Source organism: Gasterosteus aculeatus, chromosome 1, assembly GCF_964276395.1.
Source record: "Gasterosteus aculeatus chromosome 1, fGasAcu3.hap1.1, whole genome shotgun sequence".
NCBI lineage: Eukaryota > Metazoa > Chordata > Actinopteri > Perciformes > Gasterosteidae > Gasterosteus > Gasterosteus aculeatus.
This window is the reverse complement of record NC_135688.1, coordinates 9,306,651-9,324,955: the sequence shown is the minus strand read 5'-3', so window position 1 is coordinate 9,324,955 and position 18,305 is coordinate 9,306,651. Positions and strand designations below refer to the sequence as shown.

General features: G+C 45.2%; 2 protein-coding genes across 4 annotated transcripts; both read left to right on the top strand.

Moving 5' to 3' along the window:
* The first annotated feature begins 358 nt into the window (after nt 1-358).
* oafa (OAF homolog a (Drosophila)) lies at nt 359-12,884 on the top strand. Its single transcript, XM_040180051.2, has 4 exons — nt 359-1,254; nt 9,820-9,954; nt 10,099-10,279; nt 11,064-12,884. The coding sequence occupies exons 1-4, from the start codon at nt 1,018-1,020 to the stop codon at nt 11,336-11,338; spliced, it is 828 nt and encodes a 275-aa protein (XP_040035985.1). The 5' UTR covers nt 359-1,017; the 3' UTR covers nt 11,339-12,884.
* Nucleotides 12,885-13,308: 424 nt separating this feature from the next.
* Nucleotides 13,309-17,781, top strand: tlcd5a (TLC domain containing 5a). 3 transcript variants are annotated; one of them, XM_040180062.2, is made up of 3 exons: nt 13,309-13,743; nt 14,983-15,186; nt 15,548-17,781. In XM_040180062.2, exons 2-3 carry the CDS (start codon nt 14,991-14,993, stop codon nt 16,078-16,080), a joined length of 729 nt encoding a protein of 242 aa, XP_040035996.1. In that variant the 5' UTR covers nt 13,309-13,743; nt 14,983-14,990; the 3' UTR covers nt 16,081-17,781. The 3 variants fall into 3 exon arrangements, with proteins under 3 accessions (XP_040035996.1, XP_040036017.1, XP_040036006.1); XM_040180083.2 differs by having other exon boundaries at nt 13,347-13,743; nt 15,641-17,781; XM_040180072.2 differs by lacking the exon at nt 13,309-13,743 and having other exon boundaries at nt 14,657-15,186.
* Nucleotides 17,782-18,305: the final 524 nt, after the last annotated feature.

Genomic DNA, 18,305 nt, shown 5'->3' with positions numbered 1-18,305 from the left:
TGGTACAAGTAAAAGTCAGCAAAGGTCATTTCGCACACCTGTGATGAAATGTTAGAACAACTTATTAAAAATGATCCTTTCCAAGATGACATGGTGAAACCAACGTGTGACATAACCCGTGTTTAACTTGACGCCTCCATGTTTAGCTGCATCGCTAATAACAAGTATTGTTTTAAGCAGCAGTTTATAAATTCATCCCGACACGACAAAGGCAGCAGACACAGGCTGTGATTTACAAATCCCGACGACACCTTTGTCAGAATTGTTGGGGGTATTATTAGTTCAGGCTGCTCGCCGGCGTGCAGTCGGCTCACATGAGGCCTTTTGGGGGAAGGGGGGGGGATGGGCAGAGTTCTCCAGGGGGGGGGTGGGAGGGTGGTCGTACGGCTTTAAGAGTTTACTACCATCACCGCACTCACTCACTCACTCACTCACTTACTCTCTCACTCACTCACTCACGCAACAGAAAGTTTTGGAGGCCAGGCGAGCGGCGGGATACCGACGGAGAGGAAGTGACGGGACCGCGCGAGAGAGAGAGAGAGAGAGGGGGAGAGGGAGAGAGGGAGACGGGGATATAAACACAAAGCTGAATTAGAAGCAACGTGCGATCGCCGGATTGTGGAGGACAGGAGGGAGGGAGGGTGAGTGAGCGGGGGAGAGACGGAGCTGAAATGCGCATGATCTTAACAACGCCGGAGCGAGAGACTTTCAGTGGAAGTGAACTCGCGTCGGACGAGTGAAGAGCAGAGATTTGAAGACCAGATCTCCATGCCCGGCTTCGCGAGTCCGGAGGGCGCCCGGCGCACCGGGGACCGTCTGGAAGCGCGACCGACAAACTAGAACCCCCCCCCGACCCCCTGCACTTTGAATATGAAGGAAAAAGACTTTACGTAAAACAACAACAACAACAACAACAACAAAAGCCCGAGATCTTCAGTGAGGGGATATGAACGCGGATCGGTGGGACTTCTCCCGGTTTTCTTTTCCCACCTCTCGTTCGCTTTCGCGTCTCCGGGGATGTTTGCGAGTCGCGTCTCCGCGGCTCCGGTCCGGACGCTGACGCGCCTCTGCGCGCTGCTGCTGCTGCTGGTCGCCGCGCTGGCGCGCGGCTCCGAGCTGCGGGTTCGGGTCCGGCTCGCGGACGGGCTGGTGACGGAGGAGGTCCTGGAGGCGGACAGCGACAGGGACTTGATATCGGTGGAGTTCAAGCAGGGAGACGGGACGCTGATCACGTTTGTGGCGGACTTCAAGCAGGTGAGAGGAGGGCGGGGGGGGTTTAGTCTAAACTGAGTCCAGGTGTCTTTCGTGCCCAAATGATATGTGGGGCCCGTCGGTGCTCCTTGAGAGGCCCCCAGGGCTCTTAAAGTGTAAAGACGTGTTTCTAGCATGTTAAAGGCTCAGGCAGACCCTCAATATCTCCGTGGGGTCGCTTATTAGTATCCGGTCTTCTCTTTTTCAACCACTGATCTGATTTGATTTAAATCAAACCTCAACATCAGAAGGGGTTGTGTGTTTCAACATGGACCAGAAAACAGACCTTTTAACAAATCACAGTCATGTCCCCCGGGGTTAAGGTCCAACAACGTGTGGTTGGTGTGTGGATCCTACTTGAGACCCTCCCTTAATTCATTTCACCGCACCTCCATATCTCATCTAGACGTAAGACGAGCTAAGGTGTCTTTAAACATCCCAAAGGCCTAAACCCCCATGTGGCAGACTCGCTCAACAACTAAAGGGAAGCTTAGCAGAAGTTTCATTCATCCTTTTCCCTTTTTAGCTGAAGTTTCACTGAGGTCAAGGCAGCTGCTGCTTCTTTAGATGTGGATGTCCACTTACCCCAACGGCCTTTAGACCCCTGCTGCTGCTGATGGGTCCAGCCCAGAGAAGATCATCGGGGGCCTTATTTAGCATTCTTCTAAAAGTAGACAAGCCGATCGAGTGTCTCCCCCCACTGACTCCCCCACATTTTTCTTTATTTTCTTTTGACTTTTGACAATGACTACACAGGGACAAACACGTTTCAGTGCTGGAAGGAAAACTTCAAGTGCATGAAGCGGGTTTGGGCTCACAGAGCATGTGTCTGATGGTTGCTGTCACACAGAAGCTGACAGGCTGGGGGAGATGTGAAGGGGGAGATTTACCAGGATTAAGTGGGCACGTCTGACCTTTTTTGATCTGCATGTCTGGTTGACTAACCAAAACAGCTAATTTAGAGTTGAAAGAGAAGAGTCCACCGGCCCCCACCGGCCCCCAATCACTGGTGACACGCTGTTCTAGAGAAACGTACACTGATCTGCGGCCATGGAGCCTTTTCCCGCTCGCGTTGGGAAGCAGCGGCCGTTCACACGCGCGCGCACGCGTCCATGCATGCGCTCGTTTGTATGCACATATGGTTTTGTTTATTTGAACGAACGCTACAGAACCCCTCAGATCACTTTTCTTTTCTGTTGGCTGACCCCCCCCCCATCTCGGCTCCCTGTAGGTCTCAATGTCCCCCTGACCCTTTCTGTCTCTTGCTCTCTTCTTCTCGCACTCTCCTCAATTTCTCCTGCATGTGGTTTTCATTGGTTTTCACTTGTGCAGTATCTCCAAGATTTATGGAAAGTTGGAAGAGACGCCACTTCCAGCTGCCACGGATATACAGCTTGGATGAAACGCATGGGGAATGAAGAGTGCTTTTACAGGGATGTTAAACTCTGGAGATTTCTAAATGACCATAAATCCAGTGTTGGATAGGTAGAGTACAAGTACTCATTATTAAGGAAGCAAGCTGGCAAATTATTTAGTTTTTACCATTCAATTATACATGATTGAGGGGAATGTTACGATCTTTGCTATCACTAGGATCTTTTTAAAAGCCTCCTATGAATAATTCTCATGACATGAGCGGTTCTCTCTCTTGTTCTTCTTTGTGAATACGTGGCAAAGATGTGATTGTAAATGCTGTAGTCGTTAGACGCTGGCCGAGCGCTCTGCTGGATGTGAGAAGGAAGTTTAGTCGAACTTGTCCAAGCAATGAATCACTGTGAGAATCAGCTGTGCTGCGGTTTGGGGGGGGGTTACGTTTGCTCCGAAGGCATGCAGACATGTGGAAAAGATGATGGGGTTTAGCTTTGCACATGGCACCTCTATGTCATGTTGAGTATGTCTTTTCATGCAGATCGCAGTAATGATTAAATCTTTTATTGTTGCATCATTGTTCTTCTCTTCCGTCCCTTTCCCTGGTACTGAGCTTCCATGCTGTACCGAATAATTGCCAACACTTTTGAATGGCAACAATTAAGCATTTAAAAAAATATATATTTTGTTTAATTCAAGGCACTAAAAAACTTTGATCTATTTGATCATGTTTGTGAAAAAGAGCTTTTACGGTAGTGAATCTGTAACTGAAAGGTTGTCTTAACTTTCTCATGTCTTTAGGGACTGAATAGTAATCTAAATATTTCCGTATTTACAGACAAATCCGCTCCAAAAAGTAATATCCTGATGACATCCTCTATGTCGGTGTACACTCATTGAAACACGAGACCGATCCCTCTCACTGTTGTAGCCTAATATAGACGGCCCCTCTTCAGACAGACGTTTTGCTTCAAACAAGCAAAAACGAATTGTCCCACTCGGTCTAAGACCTTGAGCTGAACCTAATCCACGTCTTGGAAATGTATCACACTTTTGGGGTCTTTCCAGATGTAGAAACTTTGTCACAGAGAGGCTGATCGCTTTGTAGTCTGTGTGTCTTGCTTTCATGGCTAACGACTGGGTTTGATCAATGCAGGAATGTAAGTGACTCCACAGGCCTCTCGGCTCAGTTAACACTCGTAGGTTTCATTTTGGGGATGCAGTGGTGCAAAGCCCCCGTGCATCTGTAGTCCCATGCTCTATGATATAACCGCTGTGGCGACAGTTTTTATTCTGTTTTGATTGATTCAGAGATTGAGGGAACATGTAGTCCAATTTCTGCAGAATGTAAAACTGCTGCTTTTTATTATTTGGAACAAAACAGAGAAAATGTGCTTATGCATTGTCTTGTGCCGATGCATAAGCTGCTTACACCAGTAGCTTTATAACTGAGGACTAAAATTTAAAAAAACAGTTGTGTCCTTAATACAAAAGCAAACAGTTTACAAAGAAATCTACTTTTAGAGAGTATTTTAAAGTTTTAAATGTGTCAGCGTACACACAGCATGAGAGTGACCCCTCGCTGTGCTGATGGTTCATGGGAGCACCAGATGTTGGAGGTCACTTGACACACCGTGTCTCACACCGTCTCACACTATCATGTTAAATGGGTCTAGATTTAGTAAACAATGGCGCCGCTGTGAGAATGTTTTATTGATTCCTTTATTTTTTTCTTATAAACAAGATTGTGTTTGAGCCGGGGACTCGTTTACCCTCAGGTCAATTCGCTCCTGTGTATATTGTGATTGTCTTCAAAGCACGGAGGCTTTATGGATACGCCCAGCTTGCTGAAAGAATGAATTTGAGATTCTTCACACACCCTCATGTGCTCCGTCAAATACAGGATCTGAAGGAGTCGGGGGTGGGGAGGCAGGTTGGTTGGCCTTTCTTTGCGGACACACAGGAGAGAAACAGTGTTTCAATTTTGCCTTTCTCTCTCGCAGCCCTCACGTACTGCTTCACATGGGGAAATAATTCCAATGGCTTTGGGTTGAGGCTTTATTAGCTATTAGGCAGACTTTCCTGTGTGGGAGGTTTGCTGGCAATCCATTATCCTCCTTTTTTTTCTCGTTTTGTGAGAAAAGGCGCTGTTTGCCGCACGAAGCCACTGACGGTTGTTTTTCCCTGAGCGCAGCGCGGCCACACCTCGCCTCCCACTCTACCCTGGAACACAATCGCACTTTGTCACTTGCACAAACTTGTAAAGTCTGTTTTTAAAGGTAAGTGTCACCTGATGAGGAACATGTTGTCGTTTTCAGACACCGTTTAGGACGCCTCGCAGGGGCACACCAGTTCTCCCCTCTGCCGATGTCAAAGGTCACGGTGATTCAACTTCTGGTCACCAAAAAATCATCTTTGTTGGACAACCGTCTCACAAAATATGCTTGTATTTGTTGTTATTTATGTTCCACAGTACCTTTTTAGAATAATTGTAGTCTCCACATGTTTCCCTTGTCATGCTATGGCTCCTTTCAATGTAGGAGAGACGACTCTTACTTCTGTAAAAAGTGACTCTACTGTACATTTGAGGACATGAATATCCGCTTAAGGATTACTCTGCGGGGAGAAACGAATGCACAGATAACGTTTTATACCTGAAAATGATTTCAGATGTGGGTGGTTTGTATTGTGCTCACTTTGTCCCATTGCAATGTGTGCAGACAGTGGGTCCTTTCAAAGTCAAACTCACGCACTTAATCTTTCTCCTCGTCAACCTTTGTTCCCTGCAGCAAACTTGCTTCTTCTATGGCCTTATTGTGGCCCATCAAGGCCCCGTGTAGGCACCCGGTGGCCTCTCGCGGCCCCTCAGACCCTCTTGATGTCTTTATCCTATCCTCCTCCTGCCAGCAGGCCAGATGTTCGTCTGTAATGCTGCCGATAAAGAAAAGGCTTCCCATTCACACAGCCATGCAGGTATAGAGGATATAGCAATAAAGAGTTTACTTTTTGAATATATATATATATATATATATATATATATATATATATATATATATATATATATATATATATATATATATAATAGATAGATTGGGGACAGATCAGGGTGTATGGCAACGGGCCGTGTTTGGGGCTTGCATTGTGCACAGTTGTGATCATTTTTATTTACCTCAGAGGATTTCATTTTGCAGTTGGTGACAAAACAACCAACAAAAGGTTTGGCTCACTCCTCTAAAGCTTCGGTTCTGCACTGAAATGTCCATTTGTCAAATTCATGGCCGTGTCCTTTTTTGCATTTTCAACTTGCTAAGATTCAAAATAGATGCTTGATCTCACTGCGCAACCTTTGTGACAGTTTATTCAGTTCTGGTGCATAAGTTATGTTTCCACACCATGGAGGGTATTACATCATCCTTTCTCTGTTCTGGTTCTTGCTCTTGTTTTTAAAGAAGATTCTCCAAATAGTTCTGTAAAAAGGTCAATAAAACGGACCTCCCCCTTTCCTTGGATCACGCATACTAAACTGAAACTTTTAGAAATTAGACCATTTTAAATGCATCCTCATTAAAAAGCTATTTGTTTGTCCCCTGCAACAGGATATGAAAGCTGTGGGACAACAGCTCACGGCTGAATGAGGCTGTAGCCGTCTCCATTGTTTACGCCTGATCCATATGCCTCATTTCCTTCCCTGTTAGCACCCACTGTTTGCGGCCCTCTCATTTCCTGAATGCAACGTCCTCAAAAAAACAGTTGTGTGGGTGTCTGGTTAATTGCATCCAGATTTTTTTGTGAATGAAAAGTTCCCTCATTGCGGTCCTCCCATACTTTGCACAGGTTTTAAGACTTTCAAAGTCCACACAAGAGAGTGTTTTGTGTGTGTATTTATGTTAACACCGGTGAGTTTCCATCCAATAGCCAAGGGGGACACCTTTTCTCTCTGTGGCCTCTAGTGTTTTTAGTGTCCATTCAGTGCCACTGTTTGCTAATTGGTCGGCTCTTTGGACAGCCAGGTGTGACCGGCTCAGATGTGACTCCACATTCCTTCCTTTTGGAGCCTATGTAATTAGCTTCAACTCAAGCATTTCTTAGCGTAGCGGCTTTTCTCCCACTCCTTTTGTCTGCGTGAGTGCGTGTCACCCTCTCTCCCCCTGCGTCTCCCAAGATGATCTTTAATCCCCCCCCCCCGCCCCCCACACCTCCCCTACACCTGTGCTTTTGGACCGGGCTGCCCAGGAAAAAAACATCCTCTCCATCAAAAAACAGGGTAAATCCGCACGCTGTTCTAGCTTGTCTTGCTCGGTAAATTGCAGAAAGTCTTTAAAAAAAAAAAGAAGAGTCATCAGGTTGTTATTAAACTGCTGTCGGCTTGCTTGAAAGTTGGCCGACTCAAATACCCACGGTGATCCCAAATGAGCCATCAGAGCGTGGCTGACCGACGGTCCTCCGCAGCCAGCCATCAGCCTTATCAACAGACGGGGACTTAGAGGGGATTGAAATACAGGAAGGCCCTCCTGCACAGGGGAGAGCTACTGGCACACTGTTTGTTTTTGTATGTGTGTGTGCTGGAATGTCCATTAATGCATTGGAGTGTGAGCTGGCAGTTAGAATTGTGAGTGGGACGTGCATGTGTTGTGTTACAGCGGCTCTCTCACTAGATTAACTGCTTTTAATAGAAAATAACCTGATAATTCTCTCATTTTAGGGCTCCGCGTATCTCATTTCTGCAGCCTGGAAACCAGCTAAAAGTGTAGCTGAGATACGGATACACTGATGAAGAGCGGTCACTGTAAATGGCAGCCTTTCAGTGTGTGTGTGTGTGTGTGTGTGAATAGGCTTTTGTGCACCTCTTAAATAACCTGACCCACCAAAGGTAACCACCAATGAAACAGCCTCCCAGCCCTCCTCTGTTTAGCAGGTCGTAGTCTTACCCACAGACTTGTGTTTGGCTGTTGGCCAGTGGTAGTTTGTCTCCAAACGGACTACGTCCTGGGTGTCAAGGAGCAATGCTTAGGAATCTGTACTTGTGTGAATTATTTATAGCCGAGCTGACATTTACGTTACTCTGGTAGGAGGTGAACTCAAGGCCTCGATGTCCTTTTTCATGATGGTACTACTCGCCTTTTTCTAGACCGGCAAAGGTCAGCCTTTTAGTTTTTTGTGTCCGTACCTGGTGATTTTCTCTAAATGTTGGTGAGCGAACCTTTTCATTTCATGTAGGTCTGTTGAAATGCATTTTTACTGGGTGACTCATTCTCCTGATATAGGCTTCACTTATTTTAAGGAGTAGTTGTGAATTCAAATGGCCTTACTCTTCATATTCCAGCTCTTGCGGGCCCACTTGACTATGAGGTTCTAAAGTAGAATTAGTGTTTTCCTATTCAAATGTCTAACTAGCATTGACTCTGTCATATTTGGGCATTGTTGAGCAGCGCGGATGAAATCCCGCATGGGAATTGATATTCCCTCCTGTTAGTCCACAGGAACTTTGACGCCTGCCTCTGTCATATTTGTCTGATCCTCTGTCAAATGTTTTTTACATCCCAATATATTCAGTCTTCATAATTCCCTGACAAAGAAATGATCCCACAGATTTTCTTTTTCTTTGTTTCCTTTACCACACTTTTCTAATGCGTCTGCACAAACGAGTCAGAGAACGCATACGCTGCTTTCAGGCAGGCACAAGTGTGGCTTGTCTTGTTCAAACAAACAGTTGAATCCAGCAGCTTCTGTCTGGAAGGAGATGTGACGATGATGTCATTGTTTTTACTGCATTTTTCTTTTTAAATCACAGTAGCACATAAACTGCCTATACATTGGCACTGGTTTGTTATTGCAATTTAAAGGCCAAAATTAAACATTTATTTTCTTTTATTATTTGACTGGTGACTTTTTGACTGTCTTAACTTTTATTTCGTTCTACCTGGTGTGATTCAATTATTGGCACCGAGGGTTACAGATAGTTGGTGGATAACGAGTATCTATTGTGTGCAGATGACGGAAAAGCTACAGAAGAAGAAGCCACACTACTTACGACTGATCTCCTGTTGACCTTTTGGCCTAAACACACAAATGCTGCTCTGTAGAAGTAGACAATCATTAATCTGGACACATAATGACACGAGAGGAGGAGGAGATCTCGGCTTCTAAACATTGCCCATGAGGAAGATCCAAAGAATCGGGAGTTTGTGGAGCTACTCGGCTTCTCTGTAATTACCCAGGGAGCCCTGGGGCAAATCTATGTGGCTGACACAAATGCCTTCCCCTCGTCTCTCCCTCTCTCTCTGCACACACACACACACACACACACACACACACATGCACACAATGTCGTAGCGCCATGTGTCTGCAACATGGGAGGTCTTAAAGTCGTCTCCCTACACTTGAGGGGAAAAGGCGCTCTGTGCAGTCGACGGGGGGTGTCGTCTCGGGGCGGTTCATCTCTCCCGGGGTCGCTCGTGCGCCTGGAGTGAAAGCCTTCAAGCTGCTACTCCTCTGCAGCCGGTTTGCTTCAGACGGGTGTGTGAAAAGTGGAGGAGGGGTGTTTGCGACCGTGTATCTGTCTTGAAGCTGTAGCCAGCAAGGGGAGGGAGGGGGGTGTCTGGTGAATTTGAGGACAGGTCTGCGGCTCTGCTCCCCCCCCTCACTGTTGGAGCTTCCCATCATGCCTTGCATGCCCTCTCACAGAACTCTTTATGGCCTTGGGTTTGGCGCCAGATCTCTCACACACTTCTCAGCAGTAAGTTTTTTTTTTTTTTTAGGTGGGGGTGGGGGGGGGGGGGGGGGCTCTCCACTATCACTATTTTCCTACCTCCGCAGTTCCACATGAATCAGTGTGGTAAAATGCGTCTGACTTTTACAGCATGCAAGGAAACTCTTGTAGGTTTGTCAAACCGGAGCCTTAATTTGACGGTACAAATAACCAGAGCACGACTGCAGCGACGTCGTGAAGAGCTACAGACAAAAGTATCAACAAACTGTCAGAGGAGGCCGACGTTTGTCCCTCTGATCTCCACGTATTGAATTACTCTGTCTACATGAACTGCCGGAATGGAAAGAATATTTGTTGCAATCTGGACGCGTCTGCAGAGACATAAACTGTACCTTGTTACAGCCTGGCTTCATGCAGCACTTTAATGTCTTCTGGGAATCCTCTGTTTACCCGTCCAGCCAGTCATCTCTGATCTCCTTTATGTCTCGCAGGATGTGAAGATATTCCGAGCGCTGATCCTGGGCGAGCTGGAAAGGGGGCAGAGCCAGTACCAGGCCCTGTGCTTCATCTCTCGCCTGGGCCGCAATGAGATCATCCCCAGCGAGTCCATGGCCCGTCTCAGACAGGTATGATGTCATGGCGTCAAGCAGAGGTTATGCGCCGTGTCTCCTGTCAACGATTTGCAAAAATCTGCGCTTCTTTTGTTTTTATTGTGTTGCTTTAGAGCAGCTGTGCGTGTGAACGCTGATCATTTGTGTTGTCTGCGACAGAAAAACCCTCAGGCCATTCGCTTGGCAGAGGAGCGGCGAGGATTGGAGCAGCTGGAGATGAGCGCCGCCGTCAACATAAGTCGGGCCTCTCAGCTCAGCGCCCACATTCACAACATGTGCAGTGAGGCCGGGGAGGCCATCTACACCAGGGAGTCTGATGTCAGGCACTGGCTGGACAAAGGTCAGGGGTCATCTAGTGTTTGGCATGTCATCGAAAAACAACCGTAAATTCTGTGGTGGCATATTGGCACTCCGATGTCTTTATTTTCTTTCTCTGTTCACCTGTTTGTTCTCGTCTCTCTTGACAGCGACCCCCCCCCCCCCCAGATTGGCTATCCGCTCTATCTCTTTACTGTCAGTCTCTATCGACCAGGTGCTCTCCATCGGCCCTGTTTATATCTGCCAAACGCCTCTTCCCAACTTCATTTTGGTGATCTTAGAGCTATCTCCTGCTTTTTCTAGATAAGGCTGTATTACTGTTCCTGCTATCTGTGTTTACCCTCCTCTGTGTCTCTTTACATTCCTTTCGGTCTTCCACTCGATACGTCGTAAATCAATCGAAATATCCGGCAAACATTTAGTACAATTATCACACTTGCCGAGATTAGAACATTCCCATCAACAGTTTGCCGTTAGCGGCCTTTTTCGAAAGCGGCACCCTGCATTGTAACAGCAACGGTGTCCAAATGATTCCGGCTGAGGAGAATCCTAATGACAGCGCTATTGTCCACCGACGGCACTGTTACAGGGGGAAACAATGTCGACGGTCACGGTTCACCAGGCGCTCCGCGCCATTATCAGCTGAGGGAATCGCACCAGCATCTCCTTTGCATAACAAAGCTGCCCTTTCACCGCGTTAACGCCCTCCTTTTTCACCACTTTGTCCTGCTCGCCTCGATTTCGCACAAACTCATCGGTGATTCGCGCGACTCGTCTGATAATCCTGCCACGTCTGTCTGTTGCAGGAGTGGACGGCTCCATGTTCGAGGTGCTGCCCCAGGCGGCCGAGGCGCCCGGCTTCCAGGCGTGTCACTCTACTAAAGACTTGTGGCAGGCCTGTCTCTGTACGTACAGCCTGCGCCTGGAGTGGTACCCGTGTCTGCTGAAGTACTGCCGCAGCCGGGACACCACGGGAAAAAGCTCGACCTACAAGTGTGGCATAAAGAGCTGCAGCAAGGGCTACCATTTCACCTACTATGTTCCCCAAAAACAGTTGTGCCTATGGGACGAAGAGACCTAGCATTTGGTTCCTGGTGGTTTAGGAAAAGAGAAGTACTTTTTTTTGTTTTCTCCCAGCCAAACTGATCCGATCGAAACTCGGTTTGTGTGGATCTGAAGTTAAACTTGCTCAGATGGGGAGATGCAGATGTTCAAGCTGAAACTGAAATCATTTCAGGTTCCAATTAAGACCAAAACGTTTTGAGGAAGGAGAGCTGCAGCGCGTTGATCATGGAGGACCCACTGACTTTAAGCCTTTTCTGGAAACAATACATATCGTGGTGAACCACGATGTGACTTTGCAAAGGAGCGGTCACTTTTGTGCCTTTTTTTTTTTTCTGAAGTAAATAATTGGAGCAGATTACAGATGTCAACAACCAGAACCTCCCAAACGAGCTACGTTATGCACAAGGATGGACGGTGCATTTCTGGTCAATGAAACGCCAGCAAAGGGATTACAGAGTCCCACCGTGATTACAGGAGACGTGCTGGACAAACAGAATTGACCATCCTGGTGAAGGAAAACATTCGATTGGGGAAGTTTTCTTTCCTATGAAGCTCTGTGAAAAACTGTGTGTAGCCAGTTTGTTTGTAACCGCGTCAGCTGGTAGGTAAAACAGGAAATGCTTCTTCGATGCTGGCTTTATTTATTTTGGTTGCAAAGTGAAATTATTGAGGACTTTTGTATATTTTTGCATTAAATAAGCTCTTCCAGTCAAAACCACAGGCCCTCAGTAACATGTCAGAACATTTGAACCTCTGAGTTTGGGAGGTCGTTTCTAGACTCGTCCTCATTGGACGCTATGTTGTTGACAACAAGTTTTCATGGTTGACCGTGAGTTTGGATGGACACATTTATTTTCTTTTTAGATATGATAGTTATCAATCAATATCATTCATGCCCACCGCTTTCATTCTAGTTCTGTTTTCCAAGTGCCAAACAAGCCAAAGTCGGAGGCATTACTGTCAAAAGAAGGGTCCAACGTTTCAGTGTCTTGAACTCTTCTCTGTGGTTGTTTTCCATGCTGGTATTCACTAAAACTTCAGCATGGCCTGTTTAATAACGTATGCTGCCATCTTCTGGTTAAACCGTTCTTCAGTTTACTAAATGCTTTTACTTTTCAGTTTTGTTTGTTCATCTCAGCCGTTAAAGGGCTATAATTTATATGGCTCAAATCCCTAATAATATTTCATGCATAGTTCAAGAAGCATTTCTATAACTTGTGGGACCAAATTCATTTTTTGTCAGTTATTAAGAGAAGTAGAATAAAGTAAATATATATATTTTTCTTCTTACATCCATCTTCACTTTACTGCCATATCTAAACATTGTTTTGTAAGTTGGTATGTCACGCTAACTAAAGAACCAAATGAGTGGAATATTTCTATTCGTGACCTTTACTTGTGAAAAAGTGCCTTAACATTTCTGCTGATATCTTTGCTTTGTTATTATAGATTTTCTGTGAAAAGAGAAATGTTGTTAAAAAGCTGGATACAATTAAGCAGTTAGGTAATGTACCATATAAGATTTTTACAGAAATTTAAATAAAGTCTTTCTTTGCACTGCATTCATCGTCAGAATGATTTCTTTCTTAATATTTAATGTACATTTCATGTCTTTAATAGACAATTTACAGATGATGGCTGACAGAAAATAAGGGATGGTAAGAGAAAGGCCATCATTAGAAAAGATTGTAGGATACACTCCATGGGGAATGTTAGGGCAACATAATCAGCATCTTAAAACCCTCGGCAACCAAGATGCCCCCGGATGTTCAATTTGTATTAACTTGAAAAACAATTGTGCTAATGTGTAAAACATTACCGACCCTTTAGGCTGCAGCAACGTGTGTGAAAGCGTGAAAGTGAGTCATGAAGATAAGCTCTGCAACCGTAACACTACTGTTCAGCCCCTTATCACATATGTAAGACCATTAGTATTGTAAATAATGAATGAACAATGCCTTCCACCCCCCCCCCCCGCCAGAGAAGGTGTTTGTAGTTCCTGTTATTGACCACACGGTGTCGCCACTGCTCAAAGCAAGATGAGGCGACCTCCCACTGCTTAGCAGGAAGGATGGAAACAGGTCTTCTTTAAAAAATAAAATAAATGAAGCCGCTGTAATCTCTCTGCCGCAGTTTACTCCGGGGTAACAGAACAAGGCACATCCCCACCAATCCGACTCGAATGAGTTGCAACATCCGCATGCGGAATCCGGCGAAACGGGCAATAAGGGGATGCTGAAGAGGGCTGCGCGTTCCAAGGGCGACAAACAGCAGTCACCGGGTCCGCTCCCTGAAAAACAACAACAACAACAACAACCTTTGACACCTTCCCTCAGAGACCCTCACGGAAAGATAGGCTGACGGGAGAACGTCCACGCAGGATGTGAACGAAGAGGCCGGTCACGTGTCCACGAACCAGAGGTAATGGTGTCCCGCTGCGCCGGTGAACGCGCGACGGTTCTCCGGCAGAAAGAGGAGCCGTTAGCGCCTCGAGCGCTAGCTTGATGCCGCTTAGTCTGTGCTAGCATAACTGACGCAGCTACACCGGGTAACGTTACCGAGGAGAGCATCCCCTTTCACGGGTGGGGGGGCCCACCCATTTGGGTGCTGTCGAATTAGCGAAGGGCCACACATGAAGACGACGTGATGGTTGAATGTCCCAGTTACGTGTCTTCTTGTTACCTGTGACCTCCACGTTTCTCAACCACAAGATGTCAGGAATGATTCTAAGCTGCTGCGGACATATGAAATATGTGAACTATGGTTTCACTTTGTATTGCTTTATTTATTCGTTGGTTAGATTCCATGTTGGATTTGTTTGTGTCTTTTTGTTTGTTTTTGCTTTGGACAGAACACACACATCTCCAACTCACAGGAGAAATTCTAAATACATTGTGTTGTTGGATTCATCATTCTTTTTCAAGCGAACGTAAGACGTTCCATGACTCTCCAATTTGATTAATTAATTAAAAATATAACCAACTATCTGAGCTTTGAACTGTTGGGTTGGTCAGAACAAGCAATTTGAATACATATTCACTATTATTTGACGTTTTAAAATCTTTAACAGAGTAAACATGTTGTAGTTGTCACCCTATTTTGAATGTTGCCAGAAAATTAAAAACTGGCTAAATGTGACGATGCCACCGTGACATCTGCACAAATAGTCAACAGCAATACATTTTATCATGATCACGCGTGGCGTTAAATTAGAACAGAAAGAACGTCCTCTGGTAAGAGCGGTCTGAGGCCTCGCACCCACTAACCTCTTACCTACTTTTGAAATGCTTCGAGTCTTTGACACTCAAGTGAACATCTTGTTCCAGACCATCTGCATGGTCTCACCTCCTAGTACAAACGTCATGGCAGACGAAGAAGAGACGTCCCCCTCACCCCACCAGACCCTGGGCCGGCCAACTGTAGTGCTATTATAGTTCAAGCAAAGGCGGATTGTTGCTCTCTTACAAAGGATTGCACAGTCCAAGACCGAGGACGGTAATGCAGTGTCTTCCTACTGTAAAGGGATATCACAGCGCAAGATGCGCCTTTCCGAGTAGCGCCGTTCAAAGTTGGCTCGATGACTTCTGAGGAGACGGCTTTTCGCGAGTGAAAACGCGTGGGTTTTAGCGTTTGTTCCCCCCTCTTTTGTTTTGTCCTCAGAAGAGAAGATGGCCGTGGTTGTGCTCGGTGCTCTCCTGTGCATCTCTTGTTGGGTTTCGCTCTACTTCATCCTGTGCAGCCTGAACGGGTCCAGGAGCTACGAGTGGAACTGTCGCCTCGTCACGCTGGCACACGGCATCCTGGCCGTCTGCATCACAGGATACATTGGCTACGTGGACGGGCCCTGGCCTTTCACCTATCCAGGTAGGACACCTTAACCCCGTGTGGACTGAAATGATCAACACAGTTAGGGATAGTTGCAGATGCATTTATTGTCAATCGTTTCAGCTCCACATTGTTTAGCACGTCGAAAAGGAATGGTGCTTGAAACTGCTACATTTTGATTCAAACCAATAATTGGAGGGATTTTCAGACATGGGACCAAATAATTTGACCTCTCCTGTTTGTCTTTCGCTATGTAACAAACGTCTTAATCAGAAGGGCTAATTTTCAATGTGTTGGTATCAACAACGATGTGCTCCTGTAACAACTGTGCGTTTCACTTGTGACTGTTCTCTCGTGTTTAAGATATACCCACTAAAAGCAGTTTTATTTCTGTTGCCAGGTACTAAGAACACTCCCCTGCAGATCAGCGCCATGGTGGTGAGCCTGGGATACTTCATTTTTGATATGGCCTGGTGTGTGTACTTCCGCACAGAGGGACCCGTTATGCTGGCCCACCACACCATGAGCATCCTTGGAATCCTGCTCACCCTGTGGTTGGGCGAGTCTGGCATCGAGTCCTGCGCGGTGCTCTTTGGCAGCGAAATCACCAACCCCCTCCTGCAGGCCCGCTGGTTCCTCAAACAGACGGGACGCTACGGGACGCGGCTGGGGGACGTCGTGGACGTCCTGTTTGTGCTGCTGTTTGTGTTGATGCGAGTCTTCGTGGGAGGCACAATGCTGTACTGTGAGCTGATCTCCCCGAGACCCCGATTCTTCATCAAGTGCGGGGGGGTGGCCATGTACGCGCTGTCCTGGGTGTTTATGGTGGACATTGTTCGATTTGCCCGTCGGAAGAGCAAGAGCTGGCACAGACCCAAGACGGACCAACTAGAGACGGTGGCTGCTAATGGTCACGAAGGGAAGAAAGAGTGATGGCTTTGTGCTTCTCCCAAGGAGATCTGTTTGTGTTTTTCCCCTCTGGACGCGCAAGGGAAAGCGCAAAGAAATTCAACTTTTTGTGTGTTGAATTGATATTGAATAAAGGCATATTTCAAAGTCTTAGTTTTCCATGTCGAGAAAAACTTGTGTGACACCTGTCTGTAAAGGGCTCGCACCCGTTTTTTTGAAACGACACATTTTTACGCAGCTATCGCAGCTGAAAACACGTTCGTGTGAAAATCGTGTGAAATGCGCAGTTGAAAAACAACAGCGATGTAGTTTGTGTCACTGAAAACCCAGGAACTTTCCACTAACACGTGAACACATGTCACTTTCATGGCCTGGTCGCACGCCGCGGTGGCGCTCTGAAGGAAGGCTCAATGCTGGAGAAGAGGCAGTTTACAACATTTTCAGTCATGTCCAAATGTTAGGATTGTGGTAGAGTTGTTCTCAGGGAGATGAAGTCACATCAGACGGTTGGGATGGACTCCTGAGAAAGTGTGTGATGTGTCCAATTACTGTGTTTAATCTACGTCATAGCAACTTCTGTACATTTTGGCTTGCGGTCTTAAATCTGTTTGTTCCAGAGCCTGCGCTAAAGGATTTGCTTAATTCGACTTCCCTTGTGTAAAGGGATACGCGGAGAGGAACAGTTTGAATTGCGTAACTTTTACGATTATGCGATTACCAGTTTTAAAAAGTATAGTGTTGTGGGTGTTACTGCACCAATAGCTCCCAAATAATATGAGTCGTGTTTCAGGTCTCAGAGACGAGATGATTGAAGTCAATTGTGAGCTGTCTGTACAGCGTCCTCATCAGCTCACTACTGAAGTTACATTTATTTTGTCCAGCAGCATAAAATGTTTTTTTTTTGGAGATGTCTGTTCTCTTTCCTCTAATTCTTTTAGACAAACACACGTGACTGTCAAGAACAACCAAGTGGCCTCAGACTCGGGACAAAGAAAAAATCTGTGAAATCAAGCTTTCTTCTTTTGTTTTTAGCACCTAAAATGTCAGACTGTTATCAGTTTACCTTCAGTAAAAAAAAATATGGAAGAAAAAATCCCATTCGGTGTTTTTGCAAAATAATTTTAAACTCATTCCAAAACATATTGTACAAAATACCTGTATTTGATTTATGGATCTAAGTGTGAAGAGTTTTGTCAGAGTTGTTATATTTATTGTGGGAATTAGCCTGCATTTCCCATAAATCAATATTTATTATCAGAAATATATTCATCTATTTGGTATTCACATACGTATCTTGTCCAGGCAGAAAACACAAGGGAATTTTTGGACGACTATGTGCTCAGACTTTAATCGATTGTTATCATAGAATTATTTGACATCTGCAGTGGCGTATTTAATTGCCTTTATTTTCCGATATATTTGATGGAGATTTGATTTGCAGCGCTCATACAAGGTCTCTTTTCTAAGCATTAACGTTTTATCGTTTTAGCAAAAAAACGAAATGGTGTGTGCCTTAGTTATCTGAATGTACTTCCATTATGTTTTGATGTTTTTTTTTGTATTGTGCTGTTCTGTACACCCTCCACCATAAGCATAGGAGTAATAGAGAGATATTTGGAGTTTGTGGATTTCATAATTTGTCTTTGTAATCTCTGAGTGAAGTCAAATCAAGATGTGATCGATTGTTAATACATGTTTAACTACATAAATCAAATAAGAACTGAAGAATAAGCCTCATTTGCATCATTTCATGTAAAAAACACTATTGTATTGTACTATTGGACTGAGACTGAAGTTACCTCGACCGTCCACACGATGGTGTCACATCAATTATATATAAATAATAAGCGAGGAAACATTTGACAAAGCTAAAATGAAAACATTAACAAACACTTTTACAGCAGTTTACGCTGAAAATAGTGTCCTATTTCACAAAATTTGTATATTTATTTCATCCTGCAGTTTAAATAATGCTGTTATGCATTGAAGTACACACAGTTTAACATTGTGTATATTTCTGTATGCGATGATGAATAGAAAAGACAGATTCATTTAAGTAGTGGAGAAGATTTCCCTTTGAACGCCATTAACTACATCATTGTATCGTTCTTGATCTCAAACACCTTTACTTTTCTTGGTTTTGTAAAAATACAAATATGCACACGTACATTTTCCGAAATATTACCAATGGTCTGCTACTCGGATCAATGAATATTGATTGTAATTGTTCCCTTTGAGGATGGATGTCT